Consider the following 20,297-nt stretch of genomic DNA (forward strand, 5'->3'; position numbering starts at 1 on the left):
CCTATTAAAGAGCGGGATTAACTGGTACTTTGCTGGGGTGAGTGCTTGCCCTGAGAGAGTGAATACGCACTTCTGCTGCACACTGTGACTTATTTTTCTCTCTCTGGTAGCTGGACTGCACTGACATTTTCTCTCCGCAGATGTGTATTCATCGAGCATCTGCTGTGTCGTCCTGCTGAAAGCACACGTGGGTTTGTTTTCTTGGGGCAATACCCGATGCCATTCCAAGACAGTCTGTGGGCCAGCTTCTGTTGGCATCATTTCTTTTGTCACGCTGGTGCCTTTTTAGAAGTCAAACTGAAATCAAACTAGTGGTGGAAAGCTCGTACCAACATATTCATGAAACACTTCAGTTAGCTCATGGAGGCATCTTTAGTTTTCTTCCAGAAGCAATTTTGCTGTTAAGGTTGAGTCTCTAAGATCTTGGCTTAAAAATCTTATAGACTTGTAGCAGGTTATATTAAAAAAAATTAAAAATGGAGTGCTTGAATTGCTCCAAGCTATAATGTAATAAAAAGCTCTTTACGTCTACTCCCAAAGAGATGATGAGAAGGCTTGGTCTGAGTGCTGCTCGGAGGAGAATCTGTCCCAGGGAGCACTGCAGTCCGTTCCACTAGCAGTCATTTTATTTATTGCTTCAAATGAAAGCTTTTGGGGAAGGTATAGCAGCTGCTCTGGGTCTCTGCCTACAATTTCCAGAATGTACTCTGCAGATGTGTGCCTTGGTAAACATTGTGTTGGTTGTTTTGAAAGTCTGAAATAAAGAGCTGAGGGGATATTGGTTGGGAGAAACTGCCTGTCCTGTAGGAGTTACTGGGCAGAATTCACGTAATATTAACCGTATTGGTGGGTGTAATGTGCAGTAGTAACCCGGTGGCCAAACTTCAGGTAGGTAGTCTTTAAAATCTTCTGGGTGTCTCTCTCGGGGGACTTCTACTGAGGGTGGCTCCCGGAGAGTTTGTCTTGTGCTGAAAAGTGACTTTTAATGGGGCAGGGTGAAATTTTTCCCTGGTGCTGGTTTGGCAAAGGCAGGACGAGCTGGGGTGTTGGGTTTGTGGGCAGTTCCGGTCGCATCTCAACAAATGCTGGGGTGGGTTTAACTTCCCGGTGCTCCAGTGGGGCTGTGAACATTTCCTGGCGTGCTTATTTGCAGGGGGGCACCGATTGTGAGTTCCTCGTGAGCAGCTTTCCTTAAAGGAAACAGAAAATGGTGTTGTGGCTCTTCCTGACTAATAAAGCAGAGAGCGCTTGCCTTCAGCATTCCCGTATTTGTCAGTGAAGCTGCAGTGACACAGTCTAAACGGTGGGAGGGAGGATTTGGGGACGAGCCCCTTGGCAGGTGATTTGTTTCGTGATCTGGTCTGTGCCCCAACTCTCCATCTTTTGGAAGCGAGCAAGCAATTGGGGCATTGGGAGTGAAGCAGACGGCTTTCCTCTGACTTAGCTTATTTTGCAGCTGTTTGCCTTGTTTTGTGCCTTATTCTCTTCTCAGTTTATTCCGTGAGAGGTTAGAAATATTAACGCTGGAAGTATCACTGCCCTGTAGATGTGGCTGTGTCGGTGGCTGACTAATTTCCTTTTGGCATCTTTATCTAAGCACTCAACTGCTGTGTACAACAAATTAAAACTGAAGGATCAGACTTCCTTGGCCGAGATTTTAACGCTGACATTTCAAAAGCAGGCTGCTTGTCCGAAAGCCTGTCAGAGCTCTTCCACGAGAGAAGCTCTGGGCTAACTTTCTGCCGTGTCAGGGGCAGACTAGAAGTATGTTGTTGTCTGGAGAAAATGCCTGACCCAAGGGAGTAAACCTGTTTGTCCTGAACATAGTTATAGGGAGTGTGAGTGACAGTAAATGTTTTGCATGTTAGAACTGTTTTTCTTATTCCTAGCTGACCTCTTGGGACTTCTGAACTGGCGATGGAACACAAACCTGTTGCAGCAGAATTTGAAGCAGCTGATGAAAGTTGATGGTGCTGAAGGGGTTAAGTAACAAGTTAATTTCTTTGAAAATAAATTTGGTATCATAATTTTGCTGAATCCCGTATTTTGTGTTATTCATACCTTTTCTGTTCCCCACGCATCTGCCTCAGCCTCACTGCACGCACGTGCAGATTAAATTGTAGGCAGAGATCTCAGCCTTCGGGATGCTAATGCCTTTCTCCCTGCCCGCAGAGAACGTTTCGCCTGAGTAGTGGTAAAACACATGGAAACGGCCCATTTCTGGAGACTAGGGTGTTTGGGGTTTTTTAGCCCTTCAGTGAATTTTTATATACAGATACATAAAGGCAAAAGCTCTTCTTCTTTAAAGATTAGAACATTGTTACGTGGTGATTTTAAATATATTTTTAATACATGGATGTGGATGCAATCCTGCTCTGTGCTGCTGATACTTTTTTTAAGAAAATGACTTCTGAAAATTCTTAGCTGAGTCAAGTTATTTGCACTTGCCAAGGTCACTGAGAGATTGTAAAGACCTACATAAAGACAGGTTTAGCTGTGGAAAAGAGTAGGCTGGGACTTTATTGAATGTGTTGTAATAAATCAATGTAAAAGAGTGTCAGAAGATGTAATGTATTGGGGAAAGATGACCCTTAAGGGCCTGTAGTGTTGTTTCCTTACTTCAGTGGGTTTTAATTTGGTAAATAGAAGCATAATAAATACCTTATCTTGAAATAACTTAAAACATCTGGGCGTGCTGATATTATCCTTCACTGAGTAGGTTGACAATAGTATCTCGCAGGATTTGTTTTTCAGGAAGGTTCTACCTGCTGCTGTTAGATCTGAGGAGTGTGCTGGTTTTTCTCTCGGCAGATCGCTTTTCTTACCCATTCCTGTCTTAGGAAACCTGTCTGGAAATGAACCACCAGCAACAAGGAGCCCTGGGCGCGTGGGCACTGCAGTGGAGCCCTCACTGATGTTCAGAGGAACCCCCGTTAGAAATGACACCTCTGTGGCACTTGGTCTTACTTATTCTGGCCTTCTCGCCGTGTCTGAAGGGTTTTTTTCCCCCCAACTAATGTTTTGATACAGGCCATCGCTGCATTTGTTTCTGCAGCATGAACCCCCTGTGAGCTGTGAAGTCGTTCTAAGCACACCGATGAATTTATCGTAAAGGTTGCAAGGGCTGACTGCTCTAGAGAGAGGGTGGTTGGGATGGGTTAAGGAATAAGTTGCAATTATTCTGTGGAACCTAGGAATTCCGTCCTCTGTGTTAGGTGTGCAGAGAACTGTGACCATCGATTACTGCTTATTTTCTTTATGGCAAAGCTTTGACTTTTCTGGACCTTATTATTCTCACTGGGTGAGTTTATTTCGTGTCACACTTAACTGCCTGTTGGTATCCTTGACTCACTGCGCACTGACTTAGCAGTTCACTGGCTCGTACTGGCAGCTGGTTCAGCTAACAAGTGCCAGTAGAAGGTTCTTTTCATACGCCTGTCCTTTGCCTGTGGTATAATGCCTTTGTACATAGACAGGATGTTCACAAAGGGGGAACAAACACCCGTTTGTGTCCGTGCACAGCTGTGAGGATGGGTGTGTGTGGTGGGGACAGGGAGAAGCGGGGGGTGAGATGCTCAGCATTGAAGAGTGCTTTGAGTCAGCTCGCAGGCTGACATGTGCTTGCCGAAGTCACCCCGGCCCTTGACTGCGCGTGAATGACGTCCCAGGAAAAAACCTCCAGCAATCCCGTGACAGTCGGTGTAACGTGAGTGTACAAGAAGTTTAACTCGGCAACGGGGAAAAAGCCATCCCCTTTTTCCTGTGATGCACCGTCTTGGTTCTGCTCTCGTTCCCCGTCGTTCTTCCCCGTCGCTGGTTTCTTTGTGCGCTTTGCAGTGCTTCAGAGGAATGAGCTCTGCCTCGGTGAGGGCGGTAATCCCGTGTCATTTGCTTTCCCCAGGGAGAGCAGCCCCTCGGGCAGTGAGCTGGCTTCAGCGAGCGCTTGGCGGCCGCCAGCTGCCCCAAACGCGGCAGGACCTGGGTGACAGCGGGGACACCCATCAGAGCGGGTTCACCCGAGGCCGGGACGAAGCTCCTGAGCCCCCGTAAGCACCCACCCGGGCCGTGCTGCCGCAGCACTCGCTCTCCAGCCCCTTCCCTTTCCGAGGCCGGGCGCAGCCGCGCGCCCGGGCCAGGCCCCGCAGAGCCGCGGAGTGTTCGCCCTCCCGCGGCTGGATGCGCCCCGGGCTGAAGTACCGCGGTACCGATCCTCGTGGAGCCGACCCTGCCCGCAAACGGAGCCGCCGTCGCGGCCGGGTTTGCCCCACACCCCCCTCGCCGCCCGCCCTCACCGCGAGAGGAAAATGCTTTTTTTGAGGCAGCGCTCGCATTTAGCCGGGTCCTCCAAGCGAGCGCAGCCCCAACCCAAGGCGAGGCACAAGCGGCTCCTCAGCTCCGTTCTGTGCCGCCGTGCCACGCTTCCTGCGGCTCCGAAAACCCGCCGGGAGCTGCCGACGTTCCCCCGGGGCAGGGGGGGACCGAGGTGCCCCCGCCCCGGTGCGGCCTCACCTTCCGCTTTTTCCTCCGCGGTGGCCGAAGGGTGCGAACAGCCCCTTGGGCTTGGCGCAGCGCTCCAGCGGCCGCCCCCTCCTGCGGCGAGCGGCTGGCGGCGATGAACGTGCCCGCCCGGCCGAGGGCAGCCCCGGCTCCTCGCCCCGTGTCAGCCCGGAGGGACCGCGCCGGCTCCAGCTGTCGCCGGCGGGGCTGGGGAGGGGGCGAAAAGCGAGCCGAGCGCCCCCCGGCAGCGTTTCGGTGCCCCCCAAGTCCCCGAGCCCCACCGCCAGCGCCGCCTCGTAGCGCTCCGGCTCGGCCCGGCGCTCGCGGATCGTGCGGGGAGCCGGGGCGCAGCCCAAGCCGTGGCCGGCGCCCTCCAGCAGCCGCAGCTCCTGCCGCTGCCCCTCCGAAGCCTCCTCGCAGCGTCCTGGCGGCAGCCGGGGGGGTTAAGAGCGGGGGGGGGCTGCGGGGGGGCCGCGGGGACTCACCGCGGCTGGCCGGACTCTCGCCGAGCCGGTTACAAGCCGCCGCCTCTCCCACCGCGTTCCCGCCGCGCTGCGCCTTCTCCTCCGCCTTCTGCCGCTCCGGGGAGGGGCGGGGGGTGCGGCCCGGTGTGACCCCCACACCCGGCCGGGCCCCCCCCGCGTGTGCCCCGACACCCCCCGAGGGACCCGCCCCCAAAGCAGCCGGTGCCCGGGGCCCGGCCAGTCTGACGGCCCGGTTCAGCTTCGCTGGCGCTCCCAGTGCCCCCAGTGTGCTTCGGCAGCTCCCGCTGTCCCCCACCCCGTGCCCCCCAGTGCTCCCAGTAACCCCCCCACAGACACACCCTGCAGCCAGCTCTGCCCGCTTTCACCAGTATTCCTCTAAATCCCCCCAGCATCCCCCATAAACCCAGCACAGTGCCCCCAGTATCCCCAGTAACCCCCAGCATCCCCCTGTACCCCCGCATGGCCTCAGCTCAATGGCCCCAGTTTCCCCAGTAACCCCAGCCCAGTGACCCCAGCTTCCCCAGTAGCCTCAGCCCAGGGCACCCAGTTACCCCCCAGTCCACCGCTAATTACAACAGACCAAGGAAGCGCTAATTAGTGCGGGCGGGGGCGTCCCATAAGCGAGGGAAGAGCCCCATGTCACCTAACGCCCGCACCCCCACCCCTCCCGAGAGCCGTTTTTGGAAGGTTTCTCCCCATCTCGGCTCCCGGGGGGGGGGGCAGGATCGGGCCCGCACACCCCAAGTCTATGGGGGGGTCCCCTAAGTCGGAGGAGGGCTCGACACCCACCCCTCCCCGTCTAATGTGTTACAAATTATTAATAAAATTGCTAACAAGGCAGGAGGGCGATCCTGCCAACCACACAAACCCCTCCAGTTTTGGTAAAAAACCCAAAACATCCAATTTTGGTACAAGAACTCCTAAAACTCTCCAATTTCGGTTAAAAAAAAAAAAAAAAAAAAAAAAACACAAACCAAACCTGTCAATTTTGGTAGAGAAAAAAAAAAAAAAGCCCCAAACTCCTCCAGTTTTTGGAAAAATCAAACCCCTTCAACTTTGCTTCTCCTCCCCCCCAACCACCCTCCAATTTTGGTAAAAAATCCCCAATCAAACCCTCCAATTCAGGTAAAAAACCCAACCACACCCCTCAAATTTTTGTAAAAATTCCCCACAACCAAATCTTCCAATTTTGGTTAAAAAACCCCAACCAAATCTTTCAATTTTGGTAAAACCCCAACAACTCCTCCAGTTTTGGTAAAAAACTCCAGGGAAAGAGGCGGCTGCCCCCGGGCCCAGTTCGGCGCCGACTTCGTTAGCAGCGCCGCGTTTTTAATTGGGGGGCGGTGCGGGGGGTGAGGGCGGTTCCCATGGGGGAGCCCCCCGCCGGGATCTCACCGTTTCCCAACCTTCATAAAAAACCCCAAATAATTGGAAAATTCCCATTTTTTATTCTACTCGTAAAGCAGCCGGAGGCCCCGCTGTACAGAACGCTCCCCGCAGCCCCCACCCCCAAACCCCCGCACCCCGTCACCGCCGCGGAACAATCAGACGCTGTCGATGTCCCACAGGCAGGTTTAACTCAATTTTTTTTTTTTTTTTTCCCCTCTGTGTGTGTGTGTTCGTTTCGTTGGGGATTTTTGCCATTTTCCAAGCGCTTTTCTGGCCAAATCGTGGCAGTGGCGGCTGCGGGGAGGGGCTGGGGATGTTGTATTTCCTCCCCCCCCGCCGCCCACAGCCTTTAGTTTTGGATTTGAAATATAAAACGCGGCGGGTTGATGTTTTTAATTAATATGAATATAACAGGAGGTGTGACCGTCAGAGCTTCACAGCTTTGCTGACAAAGGTATCACGAGAGTCAGTTGCTGAAGCTGCAGTTGTACAAAACCAGTCGTGACACAGGGTTTGATTTTCAGTTTGTGAAGATGATGGAATATTTGACAGTGACTGGCCACGGAGCAGCTCTCGGTGTCTTGCCCCACAGCGGGGTGAGCAGCTCCAAGTGTTCAGAGATGAAGAGAGAGAGGAGGGCACCCCGGAGTGAAACTTCCAGCAATCCTGGGACAGAAGTTCTGACCCAACAGATGAAAAGAAACACTTGCCATGAAGTTCTGACATTCAGTGACTCGAGACAATCACTGTAAGAATAAGAAAAAATGGAATTTCGCCCTTTTGTCGCTCACCCTGCAGGCAATACAACGCTCTGCTTTCCCAGGCGCATCTCCCAGATTTCTGGAGACTTTGGCCATTTAGCCCAGAGGAACTCTTTTGTTTTTTCTGTGAAACAGACTCCGTTGTATAGAACGAGCCCAGCAAGTACCAGATTACAGATCACTGGGTGATGTTGCCCACAGAAAATGTTGAGACCTCCCCGGGAAGGGTTAAGCCACCAACAGCAGGCCTCAGCGTGGTTTCCTCGTTTTACCACTTTATCTCAAAATTTTGGCATTCTTAATAAGACCTGTGGCCAGCTCAGGTTTTTCCAGTGATTTTTGTTTGGCCTTTCGTGAGGGACAAGGAGGGATTTGCTGTCACTGGATTCCAGCTGCCCTTCTGAGCCGAAGCCTCGCAGGCAGCGCAGGACCCGTCGCTAAAACAGTTTGCTTGGAGTTCGTGGCCTAAATCTGCTAAAGCCGTGCCTTGGCCAAATTCTGCAGGGTGCCGGGATAAAGTTGCTGCTGGGGGAACCGAGCTGCTGACGCGCAGCCTCAGTTTATCACGTTGTGACTGGGGCTGTTTCGCTGCTGGACAAAACAAACCTGCCTGCACGGCCGTGGCGTGCCGGCCCGCTGGAATCTCCGCTTTAAGCGTCAAACTGCCTCGGGCTCCTGAACACACCGGGGCTGAGCCAGCGTTGCACTCGCCAAAACTGTCACGGACAGCCACGATTATGGCAAGGAAGCTGCTGTATTTTTAAGGACGCTAAAGCGAGGTTTGTTTTTCTGCTTCCAGATCATCACACACGTGTTCTGCACTTACCTGGACTCCAGCTGCCGCCTCACCCCGAATATCCCGAGGGCAAAGCCTTCGCTTCCCAACACTTCGTTCAGAGCCCGGATAAACCAGGGACCGGCGCTCACGTTGAGCTGCCCTTGGCCTCCGGGCTCTCGTCAGCACCCTTGAAATCCCCGACGCCTTTGAACCTTTTCATTCCCAGACGCTTCGGATGGAAACGTCTTTTGCACCGACCAGAGCAGCATCAACCCGCCCCACTACGAGCTGACCTACGAGCTGATCAGTCCCTGCTCCTCCTTACATCGGGACTCTAAACCATCACATCGTACAAAGTCCACCGCAGTTCCCTTGACGTTTCAATGCTCTATTCTGTCGGTGATCAAAAATGCCCAGAAATCCCCACCAGGCAGCGAGTCCTTTCTTGTCTGTGGCTCTGCCCCTGATCACACGGTCTGTTGGGCCGTTTCAGGGCCATCAAGTCACCCGGCTTCAAACAACCCTCTTTTCTTGGCCTGTCTCCCGCAACCGTTCCTCGATGTTCCGTTTAACATTTCCCACTTCTGAGAAGTTAATCTTAGAACCTTTAAAAGCATTAAAGGCAGACGCTTGGATTGTCACCCATTTCTTGTGCCTGTCTCAGTTAAAATATTATAATCAGCTTAAGCATGCCTAAAGGAAAGGTGTCCACCCGTCCGTCCTCACCCAGGATTACCTGGGCGGGGTTTTTGGCCAGCCGTGCTCGGGCTGTGCAGGGCACGAACGAGCAGCACAGCGTGGCTCTGTGACTTCAGACTAGCGGAGCACCTGCAGCCTCACGGCAGTTTACTGATTCCGAGTCTCTTCTGCGGAATCACGATGGCCATTGATTGCTTATTTCTAGGATCTCGTTCATGTATAAGAAATCATTAAAAAAGAGAGATTTTCATCTGTTTCCTACCAGTAACAGCCCCGCGGGACGCAGCTCCGAGGAGCGATGCCGAGAGGAACCGAGCAGCGTCGCTGCGTCGTTGGCTGACCCGGGCTGGCTGCGAAAAGGGGTAATTTCAGTTTCATTGCGGGGGGGGAGCGTTTGGCATTCCCGGCGGGGTTTGGGGTGAGATTATTTCAAACGTTTTGCTGCCGAAACGCCGCCGCGTCCAAGCCCCCGGCGGGTTTTCTCTTCCCGGCTCCTCGCCCCCGCGGATCCTGTTCAAAAGCCTTTTGCTGTTTCTGTTCCGCTCTCTGTGGGCGCGGAGCTGAGCTTAACTGACCTGGGGACTAAACCCCCGGCCCCGGGGGCTGGGCCGGCCCTGCCGAGGGCGTGCGGAGCCGCGAGGAAGGGGGCAGCGATCGGGGCGAGGGCAGGAGCCGCGCGGGGCCGGGAGGCCCCAGAGACCCAGCGGGAAAACTCCGGCCTCGGTTTGGGGTCTCGGGGTGTCGCCAGCCCCGGAGCTGCTGGGAGGTGCCGCTGGGCTTCATCCCGGCGTGACGCTGGCACAGAACAAACCCATTTCTCCTGACGTTCCCGGACAGGCGAATCCCCCCCGGGGGCAGCACAGCTGGGACTTTTGGGCTACGGAGAAGGGAACAGAGCCCAAACCCGGCCGGGGCAGAGACGTTCCCGGCCGGCTGACGGGATCGGGGTGTTCCCGTGCCCCAGCCTGTTTGGGGCAGGGAGGGGAAGGGTCTGCTCCTCCCTCCTCCGCCACCGGGGCCGGTACCCCCGGCAGTAGGGCGGGACACCCCAATTCTGGGGCGCAGAGCCCGCCACCCCTCGGGGACCCCACCCTCGCGCCTCAGGGCCCCCCCAGAAAGCGGGTGCTCAGCCCCAAGGTTCCGCTCCCCCCACACCCTGCCCTCTCTGGGGGAGGGCGTTAGCGCTGGGGCCGTTGGGTCTGGAGGGGCATTAAGCTCGCTCTGGCGTCACCCCCCCGGCCCGGCCGGATCGGGGGCTCAGGGCTGATGTTTAGCGCCGGGTTTAGCGCCAGGGGCAGGGGCAGCGGGATCTTCAGGGCTTGTTCAGGGCCAGGGCCATCTTTAGGCCCGGGTTCAGCGCCAGGGACATGTCTCGGGCCAGGTCTGGGCCCCGCGCAAGGCTGCGGCTGCCGGGGGTGCCCGCTGCGCCCCGTCCCCCCCCGTCCCGAGGGCCCCGGCGTCCGCGGCGGCGGCTGCCAACAGCCCGCGGGGGCCCCCCCGGTCCTCCGGCGCTCGAGGGGGCGCCCCTGCCCGTTCCCCTGCCCGCCCTCGGCTGGCGGCGCCGGGTGAGTCCTGGCGGGGCCGTCCCTTGCGGCGCTCCCCGAGGGGGGATTCCGGTGGGGCCGGGCCCGGCGGCGGGAGCGGAGAGGTGAGGGGCAGGGAGGGGGTGTGGGCCGAGGGGCAGGAGGGAGAGGAGAGGCCGTGGGGCGGGAGGAGCGGGCAGGGCTGCGGGCAGGGGGGCGGCAGCAGCCCCGGGCCTGCCTGCCGGCCCTCAGAGGGGCCGCCCCGCCGCTCTCTCCCCGCAGGCTGCTCCCGGCCCCGCCGCCCGGCCCCGCGGCCGCTGGCTCCTGCGCCACGGGCTCCGGCACGGTGGGGAAGGGACGTTTCCCTCTCTGCCCTGCCGCCCTCCTCCCCCTCCGCCGCCCAAAATGGCCCCGAGTTGCTCTCAGCCCCCCAGCTTGGGTATTTTCCTCCGGGAGACCGTCCCCTCCCCGCCCCCGCCAGCCCGGGAGCCGTTTTCCTCCCCATCCCGCTAACGGCACGGCGACAGCTGCGGAGGCCCGGAATGAGCCTCTCGGCCGGTGCCCGCCCAAAGCCAGGCGGCCGCCCACCCCCTCTTCCGTGGCCACCTCGTTTTCCCTTTTCTGGGGCTTTTTTTCAGCGACATCCGAACGGATGCAGTTTTCCCCGGAAGCCGGGGTGCCCCCAGGCCGGCCGTCGCGTTTGTGGATAACAGGCGAGGGGGCACCTTTACACCGCGTCACGGTGGGGAAAACGGCACCGAAAGATCCCCCTCCCGAGGGGGAAGGAAGGACTTAACTCGTTATCCCGCTCCTTAATTAGTGACATGAGTTGCTCGCCTGCGCTGAGCTTCCCCATCATTATCAGAGTTGTTTCTAGGAGGGTGGTGGTGTCCCAACCTGTGCTGTGGCTATCGTGGTGCTCCTCACTCTGGGCCCGATTAATCAGAGCTCATAACGAGGGGAGACCTCGTTAAGCCAGGTCTTTCCTCGCTGCAGGATCCAAAAGAACATGTTGGTGGATCTGAACAAGGAGATGATGAATGAAGTGGGCATCAGAGAGGTGGGAGACATCGTCGCCATCCTCAGACATGCCCGAGTCGTGTGCAGGCAGGTACGGGGAAGTCCTGCCGGCTCGTTCAGCAGCAGAGTTTTGCCTCGAGCCTTCTTGTTCGCCTCCCCACAGCCTGAGGGGGGAGAACCCTTCCCCGTGGCTTTTTCCTCCGGGAGATGCGCAAGGCGGCCACCGAACGGCTCTGCCCCAGCTCCCCCGACGTTCAAGCCGAGCTGCGCCGCAGCGCCGGTAGCGCTGAGTGCGGGTGGGAGGTTTCTGGGAGGTGAAATCCCCTTGCACGATTAACGTAATTCCCTTCCAAAGGAAGGGCTCAGAGGATGGCTGCCCTCCGCGCGCTCCCGGGGGAAGGACCCCTCCTGAATTCAGCTGACGAGATGGACGCTTGTCCCGCTCGCCCAAGCCCCCGCGGTCCCAGAGCTCGCCCTCACTGCGCTGCCCCCCTTGCAGCCGCCAGCCGGACGATCGCCGCCAGCCTGAGCAGAGACTCGCCTCCCGCCGCCCCGCTCCCGCAGCGGCCCCACGCCTCCACGATCTCCGTCCCCGTCTCCAACGCACCGGCCGCCGCGAAGGCAGGTAGGGAGGGGCGACGGATCCCGGCGGGAGCAACGCCACAAGCTGCTTTTTGCTTTGTGTTTCCTGCTCAGGGGCCCCCCAGTCAAATTTTAACAGCCCCTTTGGGTCCGGTGGTGGGTTTGTGAGCCAAGCACGCAGCACCCTTGTCTCTGAAATGGAGAGACAGGGATTTGAGGGGGGGTCCCCTCAGCGGGCGAGGCCTCGGCTGCCTGGCTGCGCTCCAGCAAGGTGTCTGGGGGCAGAGTCCCTCAGTGGTCCCTACTGGGACCGGTAGGATTTAACAGCTTTGCTGCTCAAACAAAGAAATAGACTGGAACAGCAAATCTTTGTACTGTTAAGCAGGTATTCCTGGTTAGTGGCACTGGGATCGCCCCGGGGATTGTCCACCATGAGGCCTCCCAGAAATTAGTAAGGGGCATCTGTTTATATGCACACAGATCATGCATATTCATTAGCTTTCCTGGAAGGGATGTTTTATGATAATGAGTGCCCAGAATTCATTCACATAGACCGAGCATGTGTAGGGAAAACAGGGTGGGGGTCTTTGGTAGTCGAGGGAAGAAGTAAGTAGTCTTCTTCACGGTGTTTGAAGTCAAGTCCAGGTGTGTCCTTCCTAAATCAGCAGAATCACCCTCCCTAGAACAGGGTCTCTGTGTCTCTTTGTTCGAGCCCCCTTATCTTAGTTTGCCCATTCTAGGAGTTGCGCAGGTGTCCACTGAAGGCCTTGAGTCTGCTCTCAGGGATTTCCGTAGGGAGCCTAACGAGCGTCTCAACCTTACCTCAACAGACCTAAACCTAAACCTTACCTAAAGGGACCTCGGGAAGCAGCTGAGGAGAAACTTGACTTGAGAACCAAACGAAGCAAAGCACAAGCCAAGCTTTCGTATATCACATCCCAGTTTAGTCTCAATAACTGTCAGAAATTCATTTCTTTGAGCCCTTTCAGTGGGGACACGGAGAGTGGGATCAAGTGCACCCGCAGCCAGTTTGGGGGTGACCTCAAGCTGAGCGGGGCAGGTTGATGCTCCAGAGAGAAGGGATCCCAGGCGAGCGGGGCCAGGGGAGGCTGTGAGGGGGACTGGGGGGGCTGGAGCACCTCCCGTACCAGCACAGGCTGAGAGAGCCAGGGTGGTTCAGCCTGGAGAGGAGGCGGCTCCGGCCAGAGCTTAAAGCAGCCTTTGCGTGTTTGCAGGGGGCTGCAGGACAGGGCGGGGGGGCTTTTTATCAGAGGGTGCAGAGACAGGCCGAGGGAGAGCAGTGTGAAAGTGGAAGAGGGGAGTTTTCCATCAGAAACTCTTGCCGGGGAGGTTGGTGGGACACAGAACGGGCTGCCCGGAGCAGCTGTGGGTGCCCCCGCCCAGGCTGGACAGCAGAGGGAGCAGCCTGGTCGAGTGGGAGCCGCCCCTGCCCACGGTAGGGGGTGGGTGGTCTTTAAGGTCCCTTCCAGCCAAAGGATTCTGTGATTTTGCGGCTGGGGGCAGCTAGAGGCGGGGGGAGGGTGTTTGCAGAGCCCGGTGCTGGGGGAGCTCTGTTGGTGCCAGGCTCAGAGCTCACTCCAGCCCAGGATGGTGCCCAAGCGCTCGTAAAACCCTCCCACCCCCTGAGGCTCCTTGCGAGGAGAGCTCTCGATTCGCTTTTCCTTCGTCCCCCCAGGATTATGCGACACGGCAGGAGAACGTCCAACGGTCCCGGTAAAACGCCGGCGGGTGACGGCGGAAATGGAAGGGAAATACATCATCAACGTGCCCGGGGCACCACGCCGAGGACGAAGAAAATCCCGCAACAGCAAGCGGCCAAAGGTACCAGCCTTTGGGGGGGTTGATGTTCATTTTCCCTTCCAGAAGCCCAGCTGAGCCCCAAATTAGCCTGTCGTTACGAATCTGGATTTTCGCATCCAGAGAGCGACTGGGCAGCAGTTGTGTTATGCCAAGGAGATATTAACTGACCACAAGCTGTAAAGGCTCCACTCGCGCCCGTTTAAGCCTTAGGAAGGAGGGGACGGGTGGCCATCTGCACGCTTTTGACAAGTGAATTTTATTTTGCCGGTGCCCCAATGGTAGGACGGGGCTGAAAAGCCACGAGCCCTCGGCGCTGACCCGGCAGAGCTTCATTTTCCAGGGAAACCTCCAAAAACCCACGTTTTCCTGAAAACTGCAGGTCTGCAGAGGACATCTGTCTTCGACCGGCTGGGAGCCGAGGCGAAAGCGGACACGGCCACAGGAGGGAAGGTGAGAGGACGTGGGTTTTCAGCTGCGGCTCCGTGTAGCCGTCGCTCTCGGCAGCTGGGCCAAACCCCACCGGGATCCCGGCATCAGGGTCCTCTCCCCCAGGATTATATCGGGATTTGCAGCCTCCCGCTCGCCGCGGAAGGGCTGAAGGAGCCTTGAAATAACGGGGCAGTGGTGGGGAAACACCTGGGAAGAGCAGGAGGGAGCCACCAAAGGCAAGTGGATCCCCAGTCCCTGGGAGATCCTCATCTGCGCTGCTATTTTGACCCCTTTAATGTGGGGGGGATACAGGAGGTTTTTTCTCTCCTCTGGAGCCAAAAAGCTCAGCACGGAAGTCTTGGGGGTATAAAACAAGTTGCAGACTCAGCCCCTCGAGACAAATCCGAGGGAATATGATGTTATGGGTGATGCAGAGACCTGCTTTATAGCCTAGTCATTAATTGCCGCAGGCAGCATTTTGCATCGTTACATCCCAAGAGGGCTGGTATCCATCTGGTCTCCATCCCAGGGGCAGAATTTGGGGGGCAGAGGGGCAGGGCAGGGTAAATGGGGGTGCGGGTGCTGACGGGCTCCTCTCACCTTGTCTCCCAGCCCGCGGGGGTCTTCAGCAGACTGGGCGATGCCTTGGGGACCGATGGGGACAAAGCCACCGAGAGCGACGACGACTGCTCCGTGCTCCAGTACGCTGGCGTCCTAAAAAAACTCGCCAAACCTCCCCCTAAGGAAAGCTCTGAGCCGGGAGGGACCATCAAGGCGAAAGCCACCAGTTCGGAAGCCAAACCGGTCCCCGTCACCGCAGCCACCCAGCGACCGGGTCGCAGGAACGCCGCCGGTAGCCGTACGGCAACAAAACCGTCACCGGCGGCGTCTAAAATCGGCGGCGTCAGCGTTGTGGCAGTGCCGGTTGAAGCGCAGGGTGGTGATGGCACCAGCACGAAGGATAAAAGCGAACCCGAATTTTTGGTGAGAGTCAGAAGGACTTGGGGTCCCTGGTGCCCCAGATCATGGGTGCTGGGGGGTCCCTGGTGCCCCAGGTAACAGGTACTTGGGGGGTGGACTCTTGGGTTCCCCCCAGCCAGAGGGGGCTCGGGGGGGCTGACGGAGCCGCCGGGGCCCTGGCAGGCAGCCGCACGCCGCACTACGGCTCGCAGACGCCGCTGCCCGACGGCAGCCGCACGCCCGCCCAGAGCGGCGCCTGGGACCCCAACAGCCCCAACACCCCCTCCGGGTAGGTCCGGGGGGTCCCCCCGTTTACCGGTGTTGCCTTTAGGGTAAGAGCTCACTTGGTAAGAGAGAAATCCCCTTGCGTTCTGGCCGGTCCTCAGAGATCAGAGGGGCGAGGGGCGGCTGGACTTGTCCCTTAACAGGTGTGACATGAAATTGGTATTAATATACCAGTCGGGACTGGGACCCTGATCCGAGCCAGCCCCAGCGGGCACTCAGGAGAAACAGTCAGATTCACGGATAGCACGGTTTATTTTCATGCAGCGTTGACAGGTTCCCTGAGGCTGCCTACGATAAACGCACAAGCTGCAGGTTGGCTCTAGAGCACTACAGCAACCGAGAAAACCCAACCCGGAACGATTGCAGTCCCACACACACAGTTCCCGCGGATGCACTGGGCGTAGCCCCCTCTGGGGGGGCGAGAGCACGAACCCGTGGGTCTGTCCCTCCGCTTTGGTGTCGGGTGGTCGTCCCTCCAAGTTGGGTGCAGGCTTGGGGGGCTATTTGTGGTGGTAGGTCGGGGTGAGCGGGTGGGGCTGGAGTCCAATCAACATTCTGTCAATACTGACCCAGTTTCGTGGTGCCAAGGGGCACGGCGGGCTTCTGTGGGAAAAGGAGGGAGGACGGGAAGCAAGATGGACTTGGTACAGTGGGTGCAGGAGAGAAGGGAGGGTGAGCACAGAGTTTGAAGGATGCCACGAAAAGTCATATTTGAAGGGAGCCGAGCAGAGGAGGAGATAAAAACCTGAGTAAAAGCCTGGCTGGCTGGCCGGGCCCAAAGAGCTGTGGGGAAGGGAGTTAACTCCAGTTTACCACCAGTGGCGTCCCCCAGGGCTGGGTGTTGGGGCCGCTCCTGTTTAACACCTTCACTGATGAGCTGGACGAGGGGCTCGAGTGCCCCCGCGGTCAGTTTGCAGGTGACACCCAGCCGGGTGGGGGTGTTGGTCTCTCGAGGGTGGGGAGGCTCTGCAGAGAGACCTGGCCAGGCTGGAGCCATGGGCTGAGCCCAGCTGGGGGAGTTTCACCGAGGGCAAATGCCGGGGGCTGCCCTTGGGCCACAACAGCCCCAGCAGGGCTACAGCCTGGGGGAGGAGTGGCTGGAGAGCTGCCGGTCAGAGAGGGACTGGGGGGGTTGAGAATCAGTCGATCAATCCATCAGGGTTTAGCCCCGCGTTCCCCCCACCTCCCCACACGATTGCACAGGGACGCAGCCTCAGTCTCCTCCCTGTCCCCTTTCTTTTGCTGCAGGTGGCATCAGCCCGTGGCCGCAGGAGCCGGCCGAGGCAGGAGTAGCTCTCTCTGGCCCCCCGCCCCCTCCTGCGCCCTGGCAGCACCAACGTCAAGGCCAGCGACATGAAACAGTCACTTTTATCTTGGCGTCCGGGATCAAGAACAAGCTCTGCCTGTAGGAGAGCCAGCCCCTCTGCGAGGCTCTCAGACACACCCTGCCACCCCCCGGGACGGCCGCAGAGCCTTGGCTCTCCGGCTGCGCCAGTAAGGAGCGTTTGCCCGGTGCCGGCGGCGACCCCCCGATGGAGCCTTCGTGCCCCGATGCTGCTCGAGGGCCACCACCTCCTCTCGAGGGGCCCGAAGATGCAGCCACCGAGTCGGGGCCGTCCCGGTCCGCGGCGGCTCCTGAGGAGAACAGGCACCCGCCCTTGCACCCCCCCACCAGCAGCAGCGGGCCGGGGGGAGCAGGTGAGTGGGGCCGGCGGGGGGGCGGGAAGGGGTCTGGGGGGGAATTGAGAGGACAGAGGGGGCGGGAAGGGGTCTGGGGGGAATTGAGAGGACAGAGGGGGCGGGAAGGGGTCTGGGGGGGAAATGGAGAGGACAGAGGGGGCGGGAAGGGGTCTGGGGGGGCACAGTAAGGGCTGAGAAGGGACATTGAGGGTGTCGAGGGGTGGGAGGGGGGGACAGGGAGCTGCTGGGCAGTGAGAGCGGTGGGGGACGGGGGTTGAGGATGGGCTGGACGGGTTGCGGGGGAAATGTAGGGGACAAACAACTTGGGGAGACATTAAGGGGGCCCAGATGGCCGCAGGGAACTTGGCGGGGGGGTGTCCTGCAGAGGGGACCCCTGCCCACCCCCTGTCCCCCCCTCCTCTCCCCCCAGCTCTGCCCTCCCAGCTGCACCCCAGCCCGCTGGAGCCCTCCCTCTCGCTGGTGCCCGGCAGTGCCCAGGGAGGGGGACCCGAATGGGTGGAGGGGGGTGACGAAACCCCTGTCCCCGTGCCCCCCCACGCCCCCCTGCTCCCCCAAAGCAGCGTGGCCTCTTGGGGCAGCGAACAGACCGAGGAGCCGGCCGGCGGCCGCAACACCTTCGAGGAGGAGGGCAGCGGCATGAAAGGTGGGGTTTGGGGGGCCGTTTGGGGGTGGGGGGGGCGTGGAGACCTGCCACCCCATGTCACACCTCTGTCCCCCCCCAAGATGTCCCCTCCTGGCTGAAGAGCCTGGGGCTGCAGAAATACACGGCGCTTTTCTCCCAAATGACGTACGAGGAGATGATGAGGCTGACGGAGCATCACCTCAAGTCGCAGGTGACATGGGGTGTCCCCCGCCATGTCCCCAAATGAAGGGGGAGACACAGTCCCCCCGTCCCCGGTCACTCTGACCCTGCTTGTCCCCACAGAATGTCCCCAGGGGCGCGCAGCAGAGGATCCTCCTCTGCATCCATAACCTGCAGGAGCGGCCAAGCATCCTCAGGAAGCTGGAGAAGGTGGGACGGTGACAGGGTGGCCCTCGGGTCCCTTGGGGTGGCCTCGGGGAGGCCCTCAGGTCCCCAGAGGTGGCCCCGGTTGGCCCATGTCCCCTTCTGCACTCCAGGGGCTGGCACGGGGTGTCCTTGTTCTCTTGTGTACCCAGGGATGGCACAGGTTGTCCCTGTTCCCCCTCATGTCCCCAGAGATGGCACATGATGTCCGCTATGTCCCAGTGCACCTTGGGTGGCACAGGGTGTCCCCAAGGGTGGCATAGGGTGTCTCCCATGTCCCTCCTGTCCCCAGGGGTGACCCAGAGTGTCCCCCATGTCCCCAGGGGTGGCACAGGGTGTCCCTTGTCCTCAGATCCCCAGGGGTGTCCCCCCATCCCTGACACCCCTCCCTGTGTCCCCAGCAGTGGCACAAGATGTCCCTGGTCACCCCTCCCTGTGTCCCCAGGACTGGGGGGGTGGGGTTTGGGGTGTGTGTGCCTGATCTCCCTCTCAGTCCCCACGTTTCCCACCCCTCCTCCTTGACACTCCCCCCCACCGTCCACAGCACATCATATGGGGGGGCAGCCTGTGGATGGTGATGCAGGAGCTCCAACAGATCATAGTGACCCCCATTAAAGCCAGCAACGCCGCAGCCCCCGTCCCTTACGGGGACATCCCGAGGCTGTTCACCCGTGTCATGGGCAAAGGTGAGATACCCCCCCACACCCCAATTCCTTTTTGGGGGGGGTCCCATGGTTCTGGGTGGGGTGTGTGTGGAATCAGGGTGTCTGGGTCCCTCCCTGACCCCCGACACCCCCCAGTTTGCATCCAGTTCCTGACGTCGCGGCCATACAAGGAGAACATCACCAGTTACCTCCAGCTCCTGGAGCAGTGCCTGAGCCACGAGGTATGGGAAGGGCTGTGGGGACTTTGGGGGGCCTGTAGGGCTTGGGAGGGGGGCTACAGCGCTGTGTGACCCCCCCATGTGCCCCCTTCCCCCCCCAGGCGTTCACAGAGACACAGAAGAGGCTCCTCTCCTGGTGGTGGCAGGTCCAGTGGCTGCTCCGCACCTTCCCAATCGGTGCCGATCAACAGCTCGCCCCAGGTCTTCCTCACCTTCCCCCAGGGTACGTCTTGGGGGGGGACAGGGGCCTCCCCAAACCTTGGCGGGGGGTGGGGAGACAAAACCTTGAGGTACCCCCTGAGTGGGGGGAGGAACCTGTGCTCCCCCCCTCCCCTCCACACCCCCCATCCCACTAGGGCGGGGGAAGATGTTCTGGTCGTGGTGTGGGAGGTTTGGGGGGGTTCAGAGTGCCTGGTCCCCTCCCTAGGAGGGTTGGGGGGGTCAGGTACAAATCTTGGGGCCCCCCTTACCCCAGTTTCTGTTCCGCCCCCCCTCAGAGCGTCCCCTCCCCGGCACGGACCTGGAGATCAGCCCCACGCCTGAGTCGCTGTTCAGCATGGTGGAGCAAGTGCTGGGCGGTGAGGGGGGTTCGGGGGGGGCAAAGGGACGTGAGAGGGGTCCAGGGACGGGGGGGGTCCAGGGACAGGGTGGGGACACGGGGGTAGACAGAGACACGGCAGGAGGGAGTATGGGGGGGACACACATGGGGACAGGGTGAATTTGGGGACACAGGGGAGGATGGGGAGCAAGGGGGGGGGGCGCTGGGGGTGGCAGGAAGGGATTTGGGGGAGGGGAGGGGTGTAAGGGGATGTGGCCCCCCCCAAGTACCCTCTGACACCCCCCATCCCCCCGCAGATGGCTCAGACAAGACCTCACCATCTGATGGCGCCGCCCCCCCTCCCCAAATAGGGGGGTCCCCCATGACCCCTCCCCCCATGACCCCTCCCCCACTCCACGGGGGGGTGTCACCCCCTCCATGACCAGTCTCGCTCGGTTCCTCCACCCCCCCCACCCCCAAAATAAGCGGCGGTGAGGGGGGGTGGGGATTAACACAGACACCCCCTGCCCCCCCTTTACCCCCTCTCCCCCATTTTTGTCGGTTTTCACCATTTTTAACAATCCCAAATCTTTGCGGTTTTGATGGGTTTTTCAGTTTTTATTCCTTTTCTCTTCATTACTGTATCAGTACCCCAAATGATATTAACGTATATTAATACACATTAATAATATCATTATTATTTACAGCCCAAACTGAGGGACACGGCGATGCCCCCCCTTCCCTCCCCTCCCCCAGGGTGGGGATGCCCCAGGACCCCTCCCCCGTCGGTACAGCCCCCCGCCCCCCCTTTGTACCCGCAGCGCCGCGGCCCTTTGCGATAGAAAACGTTATTTTAGACACAAGTTGTTAGGAATAACTTTAGTTCCGGCTGTGGCTACTAACCCTGACTACGTTATTAAAGAGAAAACCAGAAACACCC

General features: G+C 59.0%; 2 protein-coding genes across 10 annotated transcripts in view; both read left to right on the forward strand.

Annotated features, from left to right (window-relative positions):
* Nucleotides 1–8,102, forward strand: part of LOC141974107 (dedicator of cytokinesis protein 1-like) — a 53,626-nt gene extending 45,524 nt beyond the window's left edge. For 2 of the 6 annotated variants that reach the window (XM_074933396.1, XM_074933395.1), the window contains one exon: nucleotides 7,932–8,102. In XM_074933396.1, coding sequence (XP_074789497.1) covers nucleotides 7,932–8,102 — 171 coding nt within the window. Of the gene's footprint in view, nucleotides 1–1,889; nucleotides 2,044–7,931 lie in introns of those variants that run through there. The other 4 variants (XM_074933399.1, XM_074933402.1, XM_074933397.1 and 1 more) reach the window with 2 other exon arrangements.
* A 3,029-nt stretch (nucleotides 8,103–11,131) lies between these two features.
* Nucleotides 11,132–20,297, forward strand: LOC141974106 (protein Smaug homolog 2-like). 4 transcript variants are annotated; one of them, XM_074933391.1, is made up of 10 exons: nucleotides 13,463–13,576; nucleotides 16,478–16,927; nucleotides 17,340–17,573; nucleotides 17,654–17,763; nucleotides 17,856–17,942; nucleotides 18,481–18,622; nucleotides 18,737–18,822; nucleotides 18,921–19,042; nucleotides 19,317–19,397; nucleotides 19,675–20,297. In XM_074933391.1, exons 2-9 carry the CDS (start codon nucleotides 16,762–16,764, stop codon nucleotides 19,360–19,362), a joined length of 993 nt encoding a protein of 330 aa, XP_074789492.1. In that variant the 5' UTR covers nucleotides 13,463–13,576; nucleotides 16,478–16,761; the 3' UTR covers nucleotides 19,363–19,397; nucleotides 19,675–20,297. The 4 variants fall into 4 exon arrangements, with proteins under 4 accessions (XP_074789495.1, XP_074789494.1, XP_074789493.1 ...); XM_074933394.1 differs by lacking the exons at nucleotides 17,340–17,573; nucleotides 17,654–17,763; nucleotides 17,856–17,942; ... (3 more) ...; nucleotides 19,317–19,397; nucleotides 19,675–20,297 and adding exons at nucleotides 11,132–11,243; nucleotides 11,652–11,777; nucleotides 13,896–14,005; nucleotides 14,597–14,968 and having other exon boundaries at nucleotides 13,431–13,576; nucleotides 16,478–16,758; XM_074933393.1 differs by lacking the exons at nucleotides 17,340–17,573; nucleotides 17,654–17,763; nucleotides 17,856–17,942; ... (3 more) ...; nucleotides 19,317–19,397; nucleotides 19,675–20,297 and adding exons at nucleotides 11,137–11,243; nucleotides 11,508–11,777; nucleotides 13,838–14,005; nucleotides 14,597–14,968 and having other exon boundaries at nucleotides 13,431–13,576; nucleotides 16,478–16,758.

This window comes from Athene noctua, unplaced genomic scaffold (genome assembly GCF_965140245.1).
Source record: "Athene noctua unplaced genomic scaffold, bAthNoc1.hap1.1 HAP1_HAP1_scaffold_31, whole genome shotgun sequence".
NCBI classification, from domain to species: Eukaryota; Metazoa; Chordata; class Aves; order Strigiformes; family Strigidae; genus Athene; species Athene noctua.

What these genes read in the sequence shown, in the direction of transcription:
- LOC141974106 (XM_074933391.1), top strand. Translation starts at nt 16,762, where the DNA reads ATGGAGCCTTCGTGCCCCGATGCTGCTCGAGGGCCACCACCTCCTCTC. An exon ending in CAGCGGGCCGGGGGGAGCAG is followed by an intron (nt 16,928 to 17,339) that starts GTGAGTGGGGCC and finishes CTCTCCCCCCAG; the next exon opens with CTCTGCCCTCCCAGCTGCAC. An exon ending in TCCTCAGGAAGCTGGAGAAG is followed by an intron (nt 17,943 to 18,480) that starts GTGGGACGGTGA and finishes CACCGTCCACAG; the next exon opens with CACATCATATGGGGGGGCAG.